The sequence below is a fragment of the Eubalaena glacialis genome, chromosome 13 (assembly GCF_028564815.1).
Source record: "Eubalaena glacialis isolate mEubGla1 chromosome 13, mEubGla1.1.hap2.+ XY, whole genome shotgun sequence".
NCBI classification, from domain to species: Eukaryota; Metazoa; Chordata; class Mammalia; order Artiodactyla; family Balaenidae; genus Eubalaena; species Eubalaena glacialis.
The window spans coordinates 52877381-52898124 of NC_083728.1; the positions used below are offsets into that span (position 1 = coordinate 52877381).

Here is a 20744-nt window from a genome sequence, read left to right on the forward strand (position 1 = left end):
TCTGTCCTGGCCCTTGATGGGGTGAGAATAGATTGAGGGAAGTGGAGAGAAAGGATCCAGAGGGTTTCTTTGAACCGGGAGAGGAACTTGACCTTGAGGTCATGTCTGTCTTGCAGAAGACAGAGCGGCTGATTAACGGTCAGCCCTCCCAACCTGGAGGAAGGTACCCCCAGATGCGACAGATGGAAACGCGCCCAGATTTGAACAAGAGATGTTGCTAGTGCTGCCGAGGTCAGGGAAACAATCGGTAATCATATCTCGGCCAAAATCAGCTAAACCATTCACCCTGCCTGCTTGGAAAGAGCCTTGCCAGTCGGTCTGACAACAGACAGGGCGAGCAGTGCTGGGCCAAGAGTCAGCACGGGCCCTGGCAGCATTTCGTGGCACTTGAAAAGAACGTGGCCACAGCTGCTCGTGCGCTAACAGGCATCCGGGAGGGACGGACGGGGCCTGGCGGCGCCCTGGGTACCACGCTAGAACATGATCAGCCACCATCCCCCTGTCCCCTTTCTTACAGATGTCAGTTGGCACGTCCTAATAGCCAGTGTTGTCCCATTTTGCCATCCCAAATATTCACTCCTAGCAAATCAAATTCACTTTTAAAATTATTACTGTCCTCAGTTAACAGCTGTGCCCAGACCAGTGGTCTCAAGCTCACAAAGTCTGTCTCTTTCAGCATCTCTTCTTCTCAGGGAAAACAAACTGAATTTGGTCAAATTTGAAAACAATTTCTTTTCAGAGAAGACTCTTAATACATAGCTCCCATAAAAATGTTCTTTGACGAACAACTGATTCCCCTCTAACTCAAATATTTTGCGTAAGATTGAGAGCAACAATAAAATCTTACCCACAAGCTGAGGAACAAATGAATTCACTTTCTAAATACTTGTATTTTTCTTTATTTTAAGTAAATATTGGAGTCATGTCTACAAAGATCTGAGGAGGGGACGCCTATGATTAAGGAATTTGATACTTTATCAAATGTAGTTTATAATGGGAAACATATAGGAAGATATCCTCACACATAAAAGGTTTCAAAAGTTAAGTACTCTTTCTGGGAAAAAATAAAAACCTGTGCATGATAAAAATGCTTAGCAAGCCAGTAATAAAAAGAAACTTCCTTATCCTGATAAAGGGTGTCTACAAAAATATGTATGGCAAACGTCACACACTTAATATTGAACGAATTCCCTTTAAAATTAAGAATGAGGCCAGGGTGTCATCCCTCACTACTTCTATCCCAAATTTTACCACAAATCTTAGCCAGTGAAGTAAGACAGGAAAAAGAAATAAAAGTTACAAAGATTTAAAAAGAAGAAACAAGCAAAACTGTCATTATTTGCAGATGATATAATTTTTTTGTGTGGAAAATCTAAAAGAATCTACAGGTAAATTATTTGAATGAATGAGGGAGTTTAGCAAATTTGCAGAATTCAAAACCATAAAAAAGCACATTTCTATACACTATATAGAAGCAATCAGTAAGAAAATGATATTTACAACAGCAATAAAAATATAAAGAACTTTGGATCATATCAAACAAAAATTAAGCAAGCCATTGATGGAGAAAATGATAAATCTTTATTGAAAGATATTAAACAGACCCACATAAATCAAGATCTACACAGCTGACCCTTGAACAATTGTGGTTTGAACTGCGTGGGTCCACTTACACACAAATTTTTTTCAGTAGTAAATACTATAGTACTACACGATCCATGCTTGGTTGATCAGCCCTTAGTTGAATTTGAGGATGTGGAACCACAGACACAGAGGGCAGAAGGTGAGTTATACTCAGACTTTCGACTTTCGACTATATTGACACTATAGTTCAAGGGTTAACTAGTATGTTATGATACTAAAATTAATATCAAAGATGTCAACTCTTACGTAATTGATCTAAGGTTTAATGCATTTCCTATCAAATCCAGTGGGGCTTTTCATGGAGCGTCACAAGTTTACTGTAAAACTATTGGAAGAGCAAAGGGACAAAAATATCCAAGACATCCAGAAAAAGACAGATGACGTTAAAATGAAGAATATCTGTTAACTGACACCATAAAGAAAGTGAAAAGACAAGCCTCAAAATGGAAGAAGTCATATGAAGGAAACATAAACAACCACGTTTGTATCCAGAATATACGAACAATTCCTGTGAGTTAGTAAGAGAAGAAGAGCCCTGCCCCCCCAAAAGGGACAAATGTCATAAACAGGCATTTCCCCAGAAACTACCATGAATGGCCCACAAACAAATGAAAAGGCACTAAACTGCATTAGAAATCAGGGAAGGGAACACTGAAACCCTGGGTAGACACCTTTCCACACCACCAGGGTGGCCAAATGTTCAAGCTGAACAGTGCCGAGGACTGCCAGGGCTGCGGAGGGCTCTCACGGCCGGCTGGAAGGAGGGTAACAGACCACCACTACCGTGGGGAACATTTGGGCATCACCCAGTACACCCGAGAGAAATTCCCGCACAGGAGGTGTGCCCACGATGCCAATGGCACCAAACTGGAACAATATGAACATCAATCAACAGGAAAATGGACGGAGGAGCTGTGACACAGTTATCTTACACACGGAATACCATAGAGCACGGAAAACACACAAACTCCAGCTACACGCGTTGCCACGAGCAGGCTCGCAAACGGGGCCCCAAACGGAGGGCTGGCTTTCTCCAGGGGCCACAGAACTGATTCAAAAGTAGGCAGAACAAACCGGTACATCATTTAGGAAACCATATACTGTACGTGGCACACCTTTGAAACAAGGGTTGGCCTGGTGCCTGTTTCAGTACAAAGTTTTACTGGCATGCAGCCACATCCCTTTGTTTATGGATCGTCCGTGGCAGCTTTCACGGCACGGTGGCAGACTTTAGTACATGTGACAGAAGTCGTGTGGTCCCCAAGCTATTTACCATCCGGACCTTTATAGGGAAAGTTTGCTGATCCCTACTTTACAGGAAAGAAAGGGAATGATTAACCTAAACTGCAGGGTAGTGGTGACCTCCAAGCAGACGGAGGGGGTGTGATCAGACAGGGGCTTTGAAGTAAGGCACATAGATTTCTAGTACTATTATCCTTTAAAGTGTACGTACATGTTTGATTTATTTTTTTTGTTTCTATGATGTATTCTACAATTTAAAAACGATTTTAAGATGGAAGTGAGATTGCTTCTGACCCTGACTGTCCCCCCGCCCCGGGTACTGAGGACCCTGAATTCTATGACTTATGTCCTATGTCTCTATTTGTCACCATCTTGTTTTGTGGATAGAAGGAAACTCTCTTAACCTTTCTAAGCAGCAGACTGCATCCAGAAGTGGATTTCTACTCTACAGTTCTAGCCTTCCTAGAGGTATCGGACGAGAGAGTGTCTCTGAACTTGAAAGACTGGGATCTAGAGCCCCGAGTCTAACCAACCTGCTGGAGCAGAATTCCTTCCCAACATCTTAGGCCAATGGTCGCCCCCTCTGCTTGAGCACGTGCCGTGAGGAGGAGGCTGGGGTCACAGACAGCCTGTCCGTGGTGCTGGAACTCCCCCCAGGACCAGGTACCTCCATCCTGCCCCAAATCGACCTCTTACGTTTCTGACCACTGCTCTTAGCAGCCTGTGTCTCAAGAGAGACTTGGATATCATCTGTGGCGTGGAGGCCGTGCACGGATGTGTCTGGGACCCAGGCCTGTGCATGGCCGTGCGGCCACTTGTGGACACACCAAGAGCCTGTGCTCTTCTCCGTGGGCCTCTCCAGTGCTGGTGGATCTCATACTCTTCACTGTTGAGAAGCTCTAGCTTCTCCCAGGGGTTCCCGTGTACTTTCTGGCGCATCACAAAACACCTCCCTCATTCACAAGACATCCATGGCCTGTGTCTGCATTCCCCCCACCCCCCAACCCCCGGGAAAGGGCAACGCCCAGCTCACCTGTAGAGGTCTGGGACCAGCCCGTCCTTGTACCGAGCGCACAGGTTGTTGAGGACTTGCTCGTGCTGGCCGAACAGGCGGATGTAGTTGGAGGCAGGGAAAGGCACTTTGCAAAGGCACGTGATGGTTTCCACCATCTTGTACTTGTTGATGTGGATTCGGAAGTAAGTCCCGTTCTTCACGTCACCTGTTACTATTTCTGAACCCTGGCGGAGGAGTGCATCAGAAAAACAACGTTAGAAACATTTCTGGACTTTGGGAACTTTATCATAGCAATTTATTTTTCAAATATAATGGACAGGTTAGAGCTTATCGCCTGTTGCAAATCACAGTAGTAGATATTGACCAAACTCGACTGAAGATAAGTGCGTGTCAGAAACCATGTGTTTGAATCTGATGACTGAAAGTTCCTCAGGGTATTTGACACTGTGATTATATCGCTCCACGTTTCTAAATTAGTTGCTAGGTTACGGTCAATTCTCCGTTATTCAATACCTGGCACAGCCAGTAGGTGGAACTGGGTCTATTCTCTCCTGCGCGGTGTCGTAAGGCTGTTAACTTTAATTTTTTCACAGCACCATTTTGAGAAAAACCTCCTAGTCAAACGTGCGCAAAAGGAATTTCAGTTTTTAAAGTTCTACTCGAACAAAGGAAACAAGGAAAAAGGTGAATCCCTGACAGCTGGGTTTGCGGAGGTTCAACTGTTTGGTAGGGTCTGTTCCCGGGAAGAAGGTTCAAGTTCAAGGGAAATATACATACCTTTCTGTGGGCTACTTGTTAGTTTGTAAATTGTGAAAGGTGTAGATTCATGGCTTTATGTCCCCTAGAAACTGGCTAAACCACCATGGGAACCCAGACGACAAGGAAAGATGCCCCTCTACCCCAGTCACGACCTCTTTTTCTATTTCAGCCCCTGATGGCCACTGACTGACCAGCCAGAGACACGCTTCCCACCGGCTCCAGCAACAAACAGAACATCCGTGGACAAACTTGGGTTTGGCTGGTGGTGGCTGAACCCACAGACTTTGCCCCTGGACTCTGAACTCAGTACACAGTAACACTCAGTAAATCTCTCCTGAGTGCATATAGATTTAAGCTTTTGCTCTGAACTTGAATGTGGCATTTAGAAATCCAGGGCAAGTTGAACTGCACTGATCCCAAACATTTACTGAGTCCCGGACATCCCCTGGGGACTTTGTCTAAACAAGGACACACGGATTAACTGGATTTTTAAGTAAATTGAAGCAACTGGTGGGTGTTTGTGTATCACGTGACTAAGCCCTGAGGAGGAACCAGCCAACTATAAAGGCACAAGGTGAGACATACAGGAGGGATGCCAGGTAAGTCCTGGGCCAGCCCCAGGGATATGCACGAGATTGGGGGACAGAACAAACACAGCTTAGGAAGGGGGTGGGGGACAGCGCCCCAGGGAGGTGCATGAGGTCCAGCATCATAGAGATGGATGGATACAGAGAGGAAATCTACCTCCATAGCAAAGTGTTTAAAAAAACACCCAGTAAGGTATTATCTAACGCAACAATGGTATATGCACACAATGGGATGCAATGCATCTAATAGAAATTATTGGTGAGTTATTTCATAACAGGAAAATATGTTCCCAGTACATTTTATACTATAGAAGTATAGTATAAAAATTTATAATGTTTTATAATTTGTAGAGAATCATTCTATTTTCATAAAAATAAGCGGTATCATTTATTTGTTTTTGTGTCAACATTTTAACAAAATGTTAATGGAGGGGGCTAAGACTAAAGCTGCTGGTGCCAAACTCAAATGGTCTTTAAAGTCTTGTATTTATTCTTAGAGATGCTCGCAACGGGCGCGTTCGTCACTCTCATAGCTCTGTGTGTATTTAATTCAGAAATAGCGTTTGATATGATGAGCCACCAAGTAAAGTTGACCCTGGGGAGGCCCCTTCGCAGTCAGGGGTGCCTTGGTGAAGTGGAATGAGTGTCTGGGGGAGGGGCTGCTCCCTGGCCTTGCTGGTTGGGTGGCTGGGGGTCTGGGAGAGGGGGCACTGGCCACAGCTCTGGCATAGTTTTAGCACCAGGTTTCCCTGGCCTCAGTGGACAGCAGATCCCCCAAGAAATTTCCTCCTCCTCTTCCTCTTTGAAATTTCTTTATGCTGAGTGATTAAGGAAGGGAACTCAGGCATCAGAGGGGTACATCTCGGGATCCACCCACGTGGCTGACAATATTTTTGACTTGGCAAAGAGTTTCACTGAATATCCCACCCTCTGCTCACAAGCACTTGTATTTGGGGTTTGATTCAGTGGATACTGAGCACCTCAACTCGAGGGCCACAGTGACTCCGTGGCTGGTGTCTCAGCATCACGCACCCTGTGAGGTCACCCTGTTCCACAAGGGCTGTGTCGTCAGCATCGTTTCCAGTGATGTGTCGTCATGGGTCTGTTTATTTGGTGGAGGGGAGTTGGCCTTACTTTTTAATTTAAAGGTTGAATTTAAAGGCACACGGAGGAAAGAAATGCCCAGTGGTGCAAAGACAGCACATCTTGACTCTGGAAGTGACCGTGACCATTGTTAATGAGATCTGGCACTGCGATCACATAACCAGGGGGCCGTCCTGGGCATGTGGCATCAGAATAGTTTGCATTGACATGAAAGACAAGTCGCCTACAGATGGGTTTCTCAGACACAAGTTACCCCTGTGGGGCTGGGCAGACTTATCTAAATTTCTGAGGTCATTCCTAGTCACTGTTGCTGACAGATGGGAAAATCCAGTGAAGTCCAGGACCCTTTCTGCTTATCCTCCCAGAAAATCACTCCACTAAACAAGGACTTAAGGCAGCTTCCAGCCCTGCCACCCGGTGAGGGATTCTGGGCTAACGATGATGATGATTTCATACACTTTCCAATTCTGTGGGATGTGGCTAGTTTCTTCCTTTAAGTATATGAATAAATTGTTAGGAGATTTGGGTGTTGAGTTTAAAATTTTGACAGAGTAACGGGTTCTGATGTGGTTATTTTTTTTTTCTCTTCCTTTTTTCCTGAATATAATTATCCTTTTGAGCTCCTTTATGATTTTGACAAAGATTGGAATATGGCTCTGGAATTCATGCCAAACGGAAGACCCAGGGGTAATCAGACTCGGCGTGCAAGAAACCAGGTTCCCAGCTCCCACGATGAATACACAATTTTAAATTTAATGGTACCCAGGCAGAGTTTGTTGTGACAAATTTCTTTATTCCGCAGAGGATAAGCCAACAAAGCATGCGGACTGGAATCTGTGGATCCGTTCATTATGTAGACGACTTGGGGTCCCCTGTCTTCCTTTTGTCGGGTTACCTCATGAATTACTAAAGCATCTCCTTACTTAAATATCCCGATGCAGGAGTGCTACAAGAGTCTGATGAGATTCATCTGTACTACATTTGCTGCGAGAACAGTAATATAGTTTCTCTAGTGAAATACTGCTCCATGGGCTCCATTCTCGATCCACTGGCCATATTTAGGCGACTGCCTGACCATTTTGGCAACAATTTTACTTAATCAAATTAATTCCAAATCCAAAAGATTGCCATGAAACCATCCTACATTTTTTTTTCTTGGTAAATAAAATGGGAAAAAAAAATCGGTTTAGATCTTCTGTACTAATTAAAAAGGAGGCCCACCTGGCAAAACGGTTAATTACAGTCAGGGTTCCTGCTCAAATACGGTCACAGCACCAGCCAAAGAAGCTATTCAAGTTCCATTCTTATCAAAACTCTCATTATCTAAAACTCCCTTTGGCTCCTCCTCTGACTTTATTCCGAGAGAGAACCAGTGGTTCATAAATACATGACACTGCATGTCAGAAATCACACACTGTCCTTGAAGAATCTGGTTCTGTGTGAAACCAAGTCCCGTATTTCCTGGCTTTTGAACCCATTCCCACCGTGTACTGTCCGAATTCCTGACCCACAGAATCTGTGAGCGGAATCCAATGGCTGCTTCACGTCCCTAAGTTTTGTTACACAGCAGTGGAGACTGGAGCACCATTCGCTATGGTCCTTTCTTGACTTGTAAGAACATTTTGCATCAGACTGTGGATACAGGACACACCTGAAAGAATCTGGGAAAGGCCCAAGGGAAATAAGTTTTAAACACATAGCATCCATCCTTTCCTTGGAAGAACCAGGTTTGATTAATTTTCCTGGAACTATAATTAAAAACATCCACCACTGATGGGTCACCTGTTTTATTCCTTGAAGGCAGTGTTACTTTATATGTGATCCCTAATAACCCCAGAAATGCAGAGGAGTTGATAACTTGTCCAAAGTCCACGGGAAGTTGATGGAAGAGCTGGGATTCTGACTTCCCGAAGAGAGAGGGTGAGGGGCCAGGAGCCTGGGACATCTGGAGTCTGCTCCCCCTTACGGAATTTTCCAGCAGCTTCTACTACATCTCATTGGCCAGGACCTGCCACATGGCTGACCTCATTCTCAAGGAAATCTGGGAGATGTGCTTATTTTAAGTTAGTCAGATCATTAATCCTCAAAAAAATTCCGGATGAGAAAATGGGAGTGGAAGCAGGCAACCTCCAGCGTCTGCCTCAGTGACGAAAAAGCAAACACGACGCACCAGAAAGGAAACCCCAGTTGACAACAAACACCAGTTGGGACGGAATGTCCGATAATCTTACCTGAGAAGCTCACCAACCGACCAACCATGCTGTGTCCTTTCTAGTTACCTTGAACACAGGGAACGCCCCTCCCAACCCCCAAGCACATGCAGCTTCAGCTTCACCTCGCTGGCCCTTCCTGTGTCATCCAGGGAGGGCAGGAGAACAGGGGGGCCTGGACAGACATCCCAGACCCTAAGCAATTTACTTGCTATTGCCACAGAGGTGGTTATTTTAATTATCTATGGATTCATCACAGGCTACCTCAAAACTTAGTGGCTTAATGTCCTTCAGGAGGTGGATGGATAAACTGTGGTCCATCCAGACAGTGGAATACTATTCAGGGCTAAAAAGAAATGGGTTATCACGCCACGAAAAGACATGGAGGGAACTGAAATGCAAATTATTAAGTGAAGGAAGCCAATCTGAAAAGGCCACATGCTGTATGATTCCAACTCTATGACATTCTGGAAAAGGCAAAAGTATGGAGACAGTAAAAAGGTCAGTGGTTGCCAGGAGTTGCAGGGGGGGGGAGGGAGGGATGAATAGGTGGAGCAGAGGGATATTTAGGGCAGTGACACTACTCTGCATGATACCGTAATGGTGGGTACATGTCATTGTACATTTGTCCAAACCCATAGAATGTACAACACCAAGAGTGGACCGTCATGTAAACTGTGGGCTTTAGGTGATAATGGTGCATCAATGTAGGTACATCAATTGTAAAAAATGTACCGCCCTGGTGGGGATGTTGATAATGGGGGAGGCTGTGCATGAATGGGGGCAGGGGGGTATCTGGGAAATCTCTGTACTTTCCTCTCACTTTTGATGTGAACCTAAAACTGCTCTAAAAAATAAATGGCTTAAAATGACAATACATTTTTATAACCTCAGTCTTTGGGAGTCAGAAATTGGGAATAGCTTATCTGGGGGATTCTGGCTCATGGTCTCCTGTAAGTTTTAGTCAAGATGTTGGCCAGGGCTGCATCATCTGAAGGCTGGACTTGGGCTGGAGGACCACTTCCACGGTGGCTCCATCACACAACTGGCTGGCGCAGAAATCCTCAATCCCTCTCCACGTGAACCTCCTGAAGGGCCGCCTGGGTGACCTTACAATATGGCAGCAGTGACCCAGGAGGGTGCAAGTTGGAAGCTGTATTATCTTTCAGGACCTGGCCTTGGAAGTCACACACTGTCATTTCCACAATATTCTGCTGGCCACACAGGTCAGCCCTAGTCAGTGTGGGAGGGGACCATACAAGGACATGAATACCAAGGGGTGGGAGTCAGTGGGGGCCGTTTTGGGGGCCAAACTGCCACATGGCTTTCTGATGCATGAACCAATACATTACACTAAAGACTGAATTAAGAATTTCACCCCTACCCCCATAAACAAAGTGTTATATTTGAAAGTAAAATGAAATTCAGGAATAATACTTACAAAATCAGACTTGGCCATTTGTACCTCCAGTGGGGTTGGGATGGCAGGCTTGGCGATATGCAGATAATGGTACGACCCAGGGAGGATGCCTCCTGGTGGAAATGGCAAGTTTTCCACATTTTAATTCAGTCGGGTAACAACTGGGTAACAGGGCTTACATCTGTACCACAGGACAACCAGAGATGCCTGCCGTGGTGTATGCTACTCAAACTTTCCCACTCAAGTACCTCTATTAGCAAGGAACACCCTGCGATTTATTTTATTTAATAAAATCAACGTGAATGTGCCGTTATAACCCATAATATAGCCACCAATGTTCCAAGATGTGCCAAGCTGATCCCGTGCATCCTGATTTCCCATAACTTGTGGCATTCTAATCTCTGCCTGCTAAAGCCAACCAAGACTTTGGTCTACAAATGTTGCCGTGGTGTTCCCATTCTCCATCCTCCTCCACTATGTAACCAAAATACTAAGAAAGTAAATGTTATAAGGAAAATCAACAAAGTTCTTGTTCAATGCTTTAGAAAACTCGTATTATGAAACTGTTACTATTTCTAGCTTGCCCTAGAAGCCCGAGCCTGGTCTAGCTCTGATCAGCCTCTGACACCCATGCCTTGTCTTCCTTTCCTACGTCCACCACCTTTCCTAAGGTCTCATCCAGAGTGAGAAGGAGATCACGACCTCTCGGAGGCCATTTAGTTGGGTAGATAAACACAAGGACTGCAATACAGGGCTTTTGTCTCTTTAGCCTGATGTTTTGTTTACTGGATTAGGGTTCACAGACCCCCTAGGGGTCCATGGATGACTATGGGGGTTGGTCCATCAACCTTCTGGAAGTAAACATACAGTTTTGTAAACATGTGCATTTTTCTGGTAGAAGATCCACAACATTCAAAGATACTGTTTTCAAGGGTAACTCCCACCTCCCAAATATAAGATAGTTCTGTGTCACTCATATGATGATCTCCTTAGGGGTCAATAAAGCTGCGGGGATAAAACTGGACCATTTTACAGCTGCTAATGGTCTAGCTTATCCATCCAGACAGCAGATCAAAGTCTGGGAGGCTTGGAAGTTCTCCTTACGTCTCAACTTATATTGAGAATGAAAGTTTGGTAAGTTGTCAGGGCATCAAACCATACACCAGTTGTGAGGGACCTCTGGGCAAGTTACTGATCATCCCCTAGTCTCAGTTTCCTTATATGTAAAGTGAGCATCACATTCTGATGTGATAAATTTTGATAAATTTTATCACAGATAAATTTTATCACATTGTGATAAAATCAACTCCATCATAAATAGTTAAACATAAGAGACAGCCCTCCCGTGACTCTGTGCAAAGCCACTGAGGGACACAGGCGCCTCCTCACCAAACCTACAGGAAACAGAGGGCTGGCTGGTCCAGATCCAACCAGTGGCTCCATCACAGGGATGAAGGTGGCCCACTACATACCTTTGATCTTGGCTCCCCTGTACATGGGGATGAGTCGGTCAAGGTCAGCCGGCGGCTCAGTCACAGGCTCGAGGGTCGGGTCAAAGAGGTTGAGCATCGCTGCTGCCAGCTGGAAGCCAATTTCCTTGGAATTGAAGTTGCTGTGAGTCCACTCATTCGAGTAATACCTGTTGGAGAACTTGGTGAGGGAGCCGGCAGCTCTGATGGCTATGTCATTGGTGTGGAAGTTGGTGTCGATCACAAGTCTGCCGTCGTAGACAAGGCACGCGTCGTTGAAGGCTCTGAATGTTTCGTAATCCACGTTCTTCTCACAGAAGCTGAAGAACATCTACAAAGTGAACAATCACATTATTTCTAGTTATCACTCTTCACTGTACCCTCCCAACAGGGTGAAGAGTCTCTATTTTATTACTTGGGGCACACAAGAAAACCTAAATCTTCGAAAAATATGTCATAATGGTGTGTGTATCTTTGGTACGAAGAAGAAATTAAGATCACTCAATGTCACTCTTTTTTTTAATTGCTCAATCTAAACATCCAGTGGCGAGGGTGCCACGTGGTGGAGTATCTCCCACAAGAGCACGTTCTTCCCCGTAAGGAGGTTTACATTCATGAACACCACTTTCCCCTCATTCTCGGACATTTCGAATCACTCCTTCTCAGCCTCCTTCCATTTTCCTCTCCTGCGTCTGACACTTAGGTCTTGCCAGGTTCCTTCTTGGGGTCACTTTGTCCAGTTTTGAGTCTTCAGGCTGCCCCACTCCTGCCCCTTTAAACCCAGAAAGCCTGTCCCTCCCTGCAGGATGCCCCAGAGAGGATGCAAGCCCCGTCCGCCTTGGTACCCACCAGGTTTGGGCTCCTGCCTTGTTACTTCCTGCCCTGGGATGGCAGATGCTGATTCAGTGAAAATTTACAAGGTACCGGCAGGCTCCTCCATTCTCTGCCCAAATTTTAATGTGTTCTCGTACTTATCTGGAGATCATCTTCCATATTGATGTTAAGTCATTAAACCAGTCCAAGTTAGCTGTTTTTAAGTCTTCAGTTGTCACTGAAGTAGCTAAGTTGAATCATTTTTATCTTTACCTAAACACAGTTTGCCACCTTATTAAAAGCATGCTAAGAAATGAACATATGACCTGGGTCCTCATCATACTGGTGGATACCACACTCCCTGCTTCCTTCACATGCCAGCTCTACCCACCTCACTTGCCCCATTACGTACAGAAATCAGCTGTCCTGAGCCAGAGGTAACCCCCTTCCATGCCCTTCCCCACATCTAGGAATGGCGCACCAATGAGGAATGAGCCACAAATGAGCCTGCAGTAGCCACTAGTCACGGGTGACTATATACATTTAAATCTAAATTAATTACAATTAAACAAAATTTAAAATCCAGACCCTCAGTTGTGGTGGCCTATTTCAAATGCCCAAAAGCTACAGGTGGCGGTGGCTGCCATATTAGACGGCACAGACGTGGACCATTTCCACCATCGCAGATAGTTCTATCAGACAGCACTGGACTCAGATCCACCATCCCTATGACGTCCTTTCTTCTCCCTCAGGGAACCGGCAGGGCCTTTGCCCTTTTCCCTGTCTCTGTTCACTCAGATGTCTAAGCCTGTCCCAATTACTCCCATCCAGGCAGCTTCTTTCTTTCAAACCTCTTTAAAATTTTTTCTGTTTTATAACCTTGCTCAGTGACCACAGGAAAATATATTTCTCTGAGTCCCTGACTCTGAAACTTTCTGTCTCTCTATTCCTCTTTTTTTTTCTCCTCTACTCCTTTCCCATCTCTATAGAAACAGACTTCCCACTCATAGGAAAATAGGAAAGACATTTGATTTGAATTGAAATTATGCATGAAAAACAGGACCATTAATGCTCAGCAGCCCCCTTTAGCATCCCTGCAAAGTTCTTCTACCTACCCAGTTTTTCTCCTACTTAAAACGACTCTTTTATTAAGGGGCACATACATATACTAGCCCTTGTTTTCCTGGGTTTTAAAGACTATCAGTACCTCTATCATATTATTTTATATGGTTTTGGCATAGGCATTGATGCTACGGTTACATTTGGGACATAGGGGTTTGTGGAATAGAGTGAACGCTGGATCAGCAAATCTAACACTGTCCGTGGGAGCACGTGTTCTGAGTTACAGACCTCTCAGACCTCTCAAACACAACTCACGTGCTCCTGTAATGCCAACTGAATAGTACATAGTGGATGAAAATATGGAGTAGGAACATCTGCTTTAAATGCTTCTGCAAATAATGACCTAAGGGTCTACCTTAAGGAACTAGAAAAAGAAAGGCAAAGTAGATCCAAAGCAAGCAGAAAAAAGAACATAATTGTTAAGAGCGGAAATCAATGAGAGAGAAAACTGACAGACGACGGAGACAATTAACAAACTCAAAAGCCAGTTCTTTGGGGGGGAAAAAAATCAATAAAATTGACAAATGTCTAGCTAGACAGAGAACTTTAGAGAGGTCCTTGTCTCTCCTCAGCTGCTGGTGGTCGCTGGCCATCCCTGCTGCTCCAGCACCTGTGGCTGCCATCACTCCACCTCTGCCTCCATCAGCATGGGGCCTTCTTCCTCATGGGCCTCCTCTCTGTCATCAAGTCTCTCTCTCCATGTAAGGGCACCAATCATTAGAGTTAGGACCCACCCCAAACCAGGATGACCTTCTCTGTACTTGACTACAACTGCAAAGATCCTATTTCCAAATAAGGTCACATCCACAGGTACTGGTTCTTAGGACCATATCTCTCTGGGGGGACATAATTCAGCCCACGACACCATGACCACATAGCCGCAGTGGAGATCATGAATATATTCGTGCCCATCAAAAGTCTCCTAATTCCCTGGCAGAGATGCCACCCAAAGCTGACGATCAGGAGGGACAAATACCCTGACTGTTCCCTTCTTCCAGTTTCTAATCTCCTGCCAGTTTGGCCAACCTACTGTTGGCCAAACACAGATGAGAGTCGGGGGAAACTGGGGCTGGGAGGGTCCTCTGTAGAGGTCCCTCATCGTGGTGCAGAGCAGAGCAGGGGAAGCCGGAGACAGGACCTGAGGACAGCAGGCCAACGTCGGACTCATCCATTTAGGGTGAAGTTTGGGCAGGAAGGTGTGTTGGGTCAAGGCAGTTGAGAGTATCTGCAAGATGTCTTTGCCATGATTCCAATTCTGACCTGGACAGGAGAGTGAAGGCCAGCCGGGGCTGCTACAGAACCTGTATTCAGTTGGATATTGGGGGAGGTTTCCTTGCACCCATGCGCCCTAAGCAGGGTATGTGTTTACCCCCAGAGGTGCCCAGGATAACCTGGGCATACATCTTCCACGATCATCATTTTGGGAGGAAACTTTTGGTGGAAAGATGTTGATTTTCCCTATCTTATACAGGTATTGTGACATTCATGTGTAGATGGTGTCATTTTTATGTTAAAATAAAATGAACTTTTTCTGTCTTTGTCACTGCTATATCCGTCACACTTAGGACTAAGCCTGAGACCTAGTAGGTGTCCAATAAATGTTTGTGGAGTGAAGGAATAAAGGAAGGTACTGAAGAGCAGAATGCAAAATCCCCCTGGGTTATCAGAATGAAACGAGAGGTGGCAGGGAAACCCCCTCTGTGCGGGTGGTCTGCCTTGAGCTCCAGTCCAGACTCTGGGGGGATGAGGGTGGCCCATAGGGGCCCTTGGGTGAGAAGCCCTGACTTAGGCTGACCCACCCCTACTGCCAGGTAAGGGACTGCTATGAGCCCCCACGGGGGTCCCCAGCCGGCTTGCCCACTAGATGCTGCTGGCATCCTTTATCCCAACTGCCAACACAGCCCTTGACCCCCATAGCTCCAGCACTCACTCGGACCGCAGCCCCCTCTCTCTGAGGGGTCTCCTGCTTCTCCGTCACATCAACTGGCCCCTTTCCCCTCTTCCTCCCTCCTGCCTTCTACTCATCTCCTGAACAGGGTGTGAGCTGAGCTGTGACAAGCCCCGAAGCAAAGTACTCTCTCCATATATCATGGGGGAAGATCCACTATTGCTGTTTCCAGAATCTTAGGAGGTCGACACAGCATGGACTTTGAGGCCCTGCTGGCCTGGGTTGGGATCTCAGCTGACGTGAAGTCACGGTGTTCTTGTCTGTAAGGTGGGGATGCTTCCCTTGAAAGAGCTGTTGTGAGGAGGGGACAGAATGCACTGCAAGTGTGCAGCATGGTACCCGGGACATGGGGAGCTCTCAGTGGGGCTGGCCCTCTTCAAAGCCGCCCCCCCTGACACTCTGCCCAGGAACAGGCGGGGTCCAGTTCCCTTCCCCTTGAGTGTGGGCTGCCTTAGTGACTTGCTTCTAGGGCACAGAATGCGGTGGAAGGGTGCAGCTTGACTTCTGAGGCTAGGTCACGAAAGGAGATATGCTGTCTCTCTCTCTCTTTCTCTCTGCGTCTCTCTCTCTGTCTCTGTCCCATTGCTTTCGGAACCCAGCCACCATGCAGAGGGGAAGCTCAGTCCCATGAAGGGGCCGTTTGTAAGTGTTCAGGTCCAAATCTCACCTGAAGCTGATCTGACACCAGCAGCCGGACAAGTGGGTGAACACACCTTCTAGACGATTCCAGCCCCAACCCCAGTCTGATGTCAGCCCCAGGAGAGACCTCCAGGGAGAACTGCTGGCGGAGCCCGGTCCAGCCCCAGGACCACGAGAGAGAATATGGAATGGCTGTTGTTGTTTTAGGCCATTCAGTTTGGGTGGCTCGTTTCTCAGCAATAGAAAATCTGAACGTTTAGGGGAAAAAATACCCTGTGACTATAAATTCACCACCTACCACCTTTCAGGCCCCAAGTCCCCCAAAGGTGGTGAGTGAGGTTCTGGGGACCTACTTACGGAGCAGGGGAGCTGGAAGGGCTTGGTGGGTGTGGTGAAGCTGGCGCTGTGGATGGGGTCTGGGTTCAGGCCATCGTTCCACTGAGCCAGGACTGCGTCCCGGTAGACGGTCACCCCCGCGGCTCGGAGCGCATCCTCCACCGCGCCCTCCACTGCGTAGTTGTTGATGCAGGTGATGATGGAGGTGGGTGGGTGCTGCACCAGGTGGATGTAGGAGCCCCTCACACCCAAGTTCAAGAGCGTCTCCACCGTGGTGTATGTGTCAATTGTGTTCCCATAGATGATGACATTCCCTAGAGAAGGGGACAAATGCTTAGGTACATAGTTTAAAAAAAAAACCAACAGCCTTATTAGTCAAATGCTAATAATGCCGAATTGCTCCCTCCAACCCTCTCATTTTTTTTCAGCTGTGGGAAGCCAGTGGTGTTACCTAGCAACAGCGACCAAGATAATTTAGTAAAGAATGGGCACACAACATCCCACAAAGTAGTCAAGTACTTTTAACACAGAAGTAGGACATTCATTTATGTTCCTATAATTTGAAAGTTGAAATTATGCTAAATGAAACTGGTGAGAATAAAACCTTTTACCTTGTTTTTGTTCCCTATTTGCTACACTTATTAAGGGGAAAAATGGCTAAAGTTTGCAATAAATGCAAGTTCTTCCTGAGTGATGAAAAGGACAATGGTGAAAATAATTGTCATGTGCATGATGGTACGGATATTTTAATACTTAATTGTTGAATCGTGTTGATTTCAAGGACGTTTTTCCTTCTTTGAGAACTAAAGACTAGAACATTCTGCTTTGCAACAGATAATTTTATAAAGATTCAAATTCTGATTTTTAGGATTTAATGTGTCAAGACCTAGCAAAAGAGATTGACAGGTATTCTTTTGGTGAGGAAAAATAAAATCACAAAATAACTTTGAGAGATTTCCCTTGTGTAAGAGCATTTTGATGGTAACAGTCTATACGATTTATTTATATTTCTTAAAAATATTATAGAAGTAATTACATATGCTCTTCTACTAATGATATAAGTTTTAAGACCAATGATCCTATTACATGAGTGAGATGTATTATATGCTGTTTTTGACACTGAATTGGCATTATTACCTCTTCACAAAGACAGAAACTGCTGTAGGCTCACATTTCAGGCAAGCTGTAACAGTTTTACCACAAAATGATAGATTTGTGAAGCTACCTCTCTTTTTCTTCCTGTTTATAAAATGATATGAAGAGGAATTTTATGAGACAAAATAAATGCAAGTGTACTTACTCAATTTGGTGGAATAAATTATGCAAAAATCTATTTCGATCCAAAATTGAGAGGACGTATAATGGCTTGTCTTACTTGTTTAGAAGGAAAGGAACTAGAATAGCTTTCAGATGGCTTCCCTAAGGTTAAGAGCTTCTGGAAAGTCCTCCCCTACTTCCTGTTGCTCAAACGTGGAAAGCCAAGGGGGCAAGGAAGCCAGGGGCAGGGTCCTTCCTTCCCGGCTTCCCTAGGATGCTCTGATTTGGGGGCTCTGATTGCCGCCCTATTCAGATGCGCTAGTGCAGCATTCCTGGGTGAGCTGCCTTTTCCTTGGCTGAAAGAGCCAACATTTTGCTTAAATTATTGAGGCTCCCACCTGCTGTGCAACATGAATCCTGGCGGTCTGACACAACAAAGAACTAGCCTGCCAGGAGAGCCAAAACTTGAACCTCAAACTGTCATAGGTTTGAGGTCTTCTGCCCCTTTAAAATATGCATGCAAAAACAATATTCATTTTCAGTGAAACAGATTTAAGTGCTTAGGCCCCATGCAACTCAGAGTTTAATATTTTTCCAGTCTCTCCTTCATGTTGGCTTTTAGTAACTATTCTGTGAGATGGGCTTTTTCATTACAGGCTCATGGAAGCCCCAGCAATGCAGGGTTATTTAGCCAGGGTTGCCCACAGATTGTAGGCAGCTGGAGAGGATGAGGACTTCCATACATTTCATAAAACCTCTAATATTTAAATTAGACGTTTATTTATAGATATGCTAACTTCTAAATAGTTTTGTCTATCTTTTAGTTTAATTTGAAACGCCTCCCCCAAATATGAGACTTCAGTTATTGTAACTGTCAGCTATTGTCACGATAATGCTGCATGACAAACTACCCCCAAACTCAATGCCAAACAACAATAAGCCTGTTGCAGGTTGGCCTACACGTCTGTGGGCTGGCTGATGTTGGCTGACGTGGCTCCAAGCTGTGGTTGGGGTCAGATCTGCACCACGTCTCTCTCATCCTCTTTGGACCAACAGTGACCTGAGGCATATTCTCTTTCGGGAGCTGTGCAGGAGCACAGGCGGGCAAGCACAACTGCTCAGACACTTTCTAAGCCTCTCCTTGCAAGACATCCACTAATGTTCCATTGACCAAAGTAAGTCATGCGGCCACACCTGCACCCGCCCAAGGGGGTGAAGCACACTCTGCCCACAGCGGGGATGTGTGTGTGTGCACATTTGCTGAATAACGGTCCAAAATCACAGTCATATTGGGCACATAGTAAATCATGCCTATGTGATGTCATCTAAAATTTTTCATCTAAACGTGTCTTATATGATTATTTAATTACATTGTCTCATTACCCACAAAACAGAATAAAATCTCATCATAATTTTTTTACTACCTAAATAAGAACATGTCACAGGTCAAATCACATTCCTCCACATACATAACAAGACCCAATGTTACAAAGTCAGCCTGTTACTCTTTGCCAGTTTGATCCCTTGCCTTTTACATATTTCCACTCTGGGGGGGATTATTCTTTCCATTATCTTTGTGCAATTGTGAGTTCTTTCTACATCATTTCCCACTTTTTCTTTGTAAAGAATTTTTAGATTCAATTCCTGTGTATCTCGTGACTCTTATATACCTGGCCTAAAGCCAGGCACTTTAATACACAATCCCAGGAACTCCCTGGTGGTCCAGTGGTTAGGACTCCAAGCTCTCACTGCTAGGGACCTGAGTTCGAGCGCTGGTCGGGGATCCAGCAAGCCACGCAGAGTGGCCAAAAGAAAATAAAAAGTTATCTCTGGTAACACCTCTCTTTCTGGGCCAGGCCCCCTATCTAAATTCTTTAAAAAAAATACACAATCCATTATTATTATCATTATTATTATTATTATTATTATTACCAGTAACAATAACATTTAGAACTGTTACCAATAACACTGGCTTCAAGCAAATGCCCGTAAGTAATTTTTTCATAAGCTAACAGTAAAAATATAAGCATGAAGATAATTCATAGGATAAGCAAAGTCATATTTTGGGGAGTCCCCAGGACAAAAGCTAGCAGACAAAGATTTTGATTATTAATGTATTCGTTTCGGGACAAATCAATCTAGGTATAAAAATATGATTACTTATACTTATCAGAGTAATTTTACTAGCATGGATGGGGTGGAACTAGGGCTTTTGAAGCCCCCTAGACTGGGCTGTGCTTGTGGTTGTACCTGGGCCCCAGCAGAAGGTCCAGCCCCAGGCAGGTGAGGTCCCTGCAGGCCCGAGGCCGTCTCCGCCTTGCCTTCCTTGCATCGGCAGTCTACACGCCCTGGCTTACCTGGGGGAGGACTTCAGGCTCACCCTGCCCACGCTGCCCACCCTGGGGCCTCACACAGAGCCTGGCCTGCAATGGGTGTGACAAAACGTTTCCCGACCGGATGCACGGATGAGTGTTTGAGCTTTATCAGCTTGCTGATTCGAAACTAACTGGGCTTTCCTCTTGTGCCTTGTCGATATTTACTGCAGAACACCCTCACTCTGGCCAGGTTTTCCTACTACGTATTTCGACCTGGTGTTCACTATTAAGTTGGCACTACAAGACCAGTCCAGCCACAGGATGGGTTGTATACCTGAGATTTGTAACACAGAAACATGTTAGATCTGGCTATTAGGTTTCCCTTCTAGCCCACGAAATCCTACACGATCCTAAATGCAACCAAAACTGTGTGTGCCTCCAACACGACAGTATAAAATAATACTCCTGCCATGTTGGTGCAGTTTAAACCGAGGGACCAAGGATATTTTACAGGGAGGTGAGCCCTTGTGTAACTATCACGCTGCGGACAGCTGGGTGAATTTGGGGCCAAATCAAAGAGGGAAGATGGAGAGGGAAGGAAACGGAGAAAGAAAGGGAGGGGGCAGAGAGAGAGAAGAACCCAGAACGCCTCAGAGAAATAGATTTCTTCCATCGCTGGCTGAGTTAGAAGCAAGCAAGAGTTTAAAAGCAGGTGAGAAAAAGTGGTTGTGAGGTGGGGGAGGGGTGGGGGAACTGGGCCGTGAATAACAACACTGCAAAGGGCTTTGTAAGGGCGACGCTGGGTCTGACAGTGTGTCCCAGTCCGAGTGGACCAGGCGGGTGGCTGGGGTCCTGCTGGCGCAG

General features: G+C 45.5%; 1 protein-coding gene across 1 annotated transcript in view; it reads right to left on the reverse strand.

Moving 5' to 3' along the window:
- The window catches only part of CFAP61 (cilia and flagella associated protein 61), a 255942-nt gene that overhangs the window by 44132 nt on the left and 191066 nt on the right, over positions 1–20744 (reverse strand). Inside the window, exons 22-25 of the mRNA XM_061208391.1 lie at positions 16330–16622; positions 11454–11781; positions 10003–10094; positions 3920–4125 (exon numbers count right to left, since the gene is read on the reverse strand). Of these exons, the coding sequence (XP_061064374.1) occupies positions 3920–4125; positions 10003–10094; positions 11454–11781; positions 16330–16622 (919 nt within the window). The remainder of the gene's footprint in view (positions 1–3919; positions 4126–10002; positions 10095–11453; positions 11782–16329; positions 16623–20744) is intronic.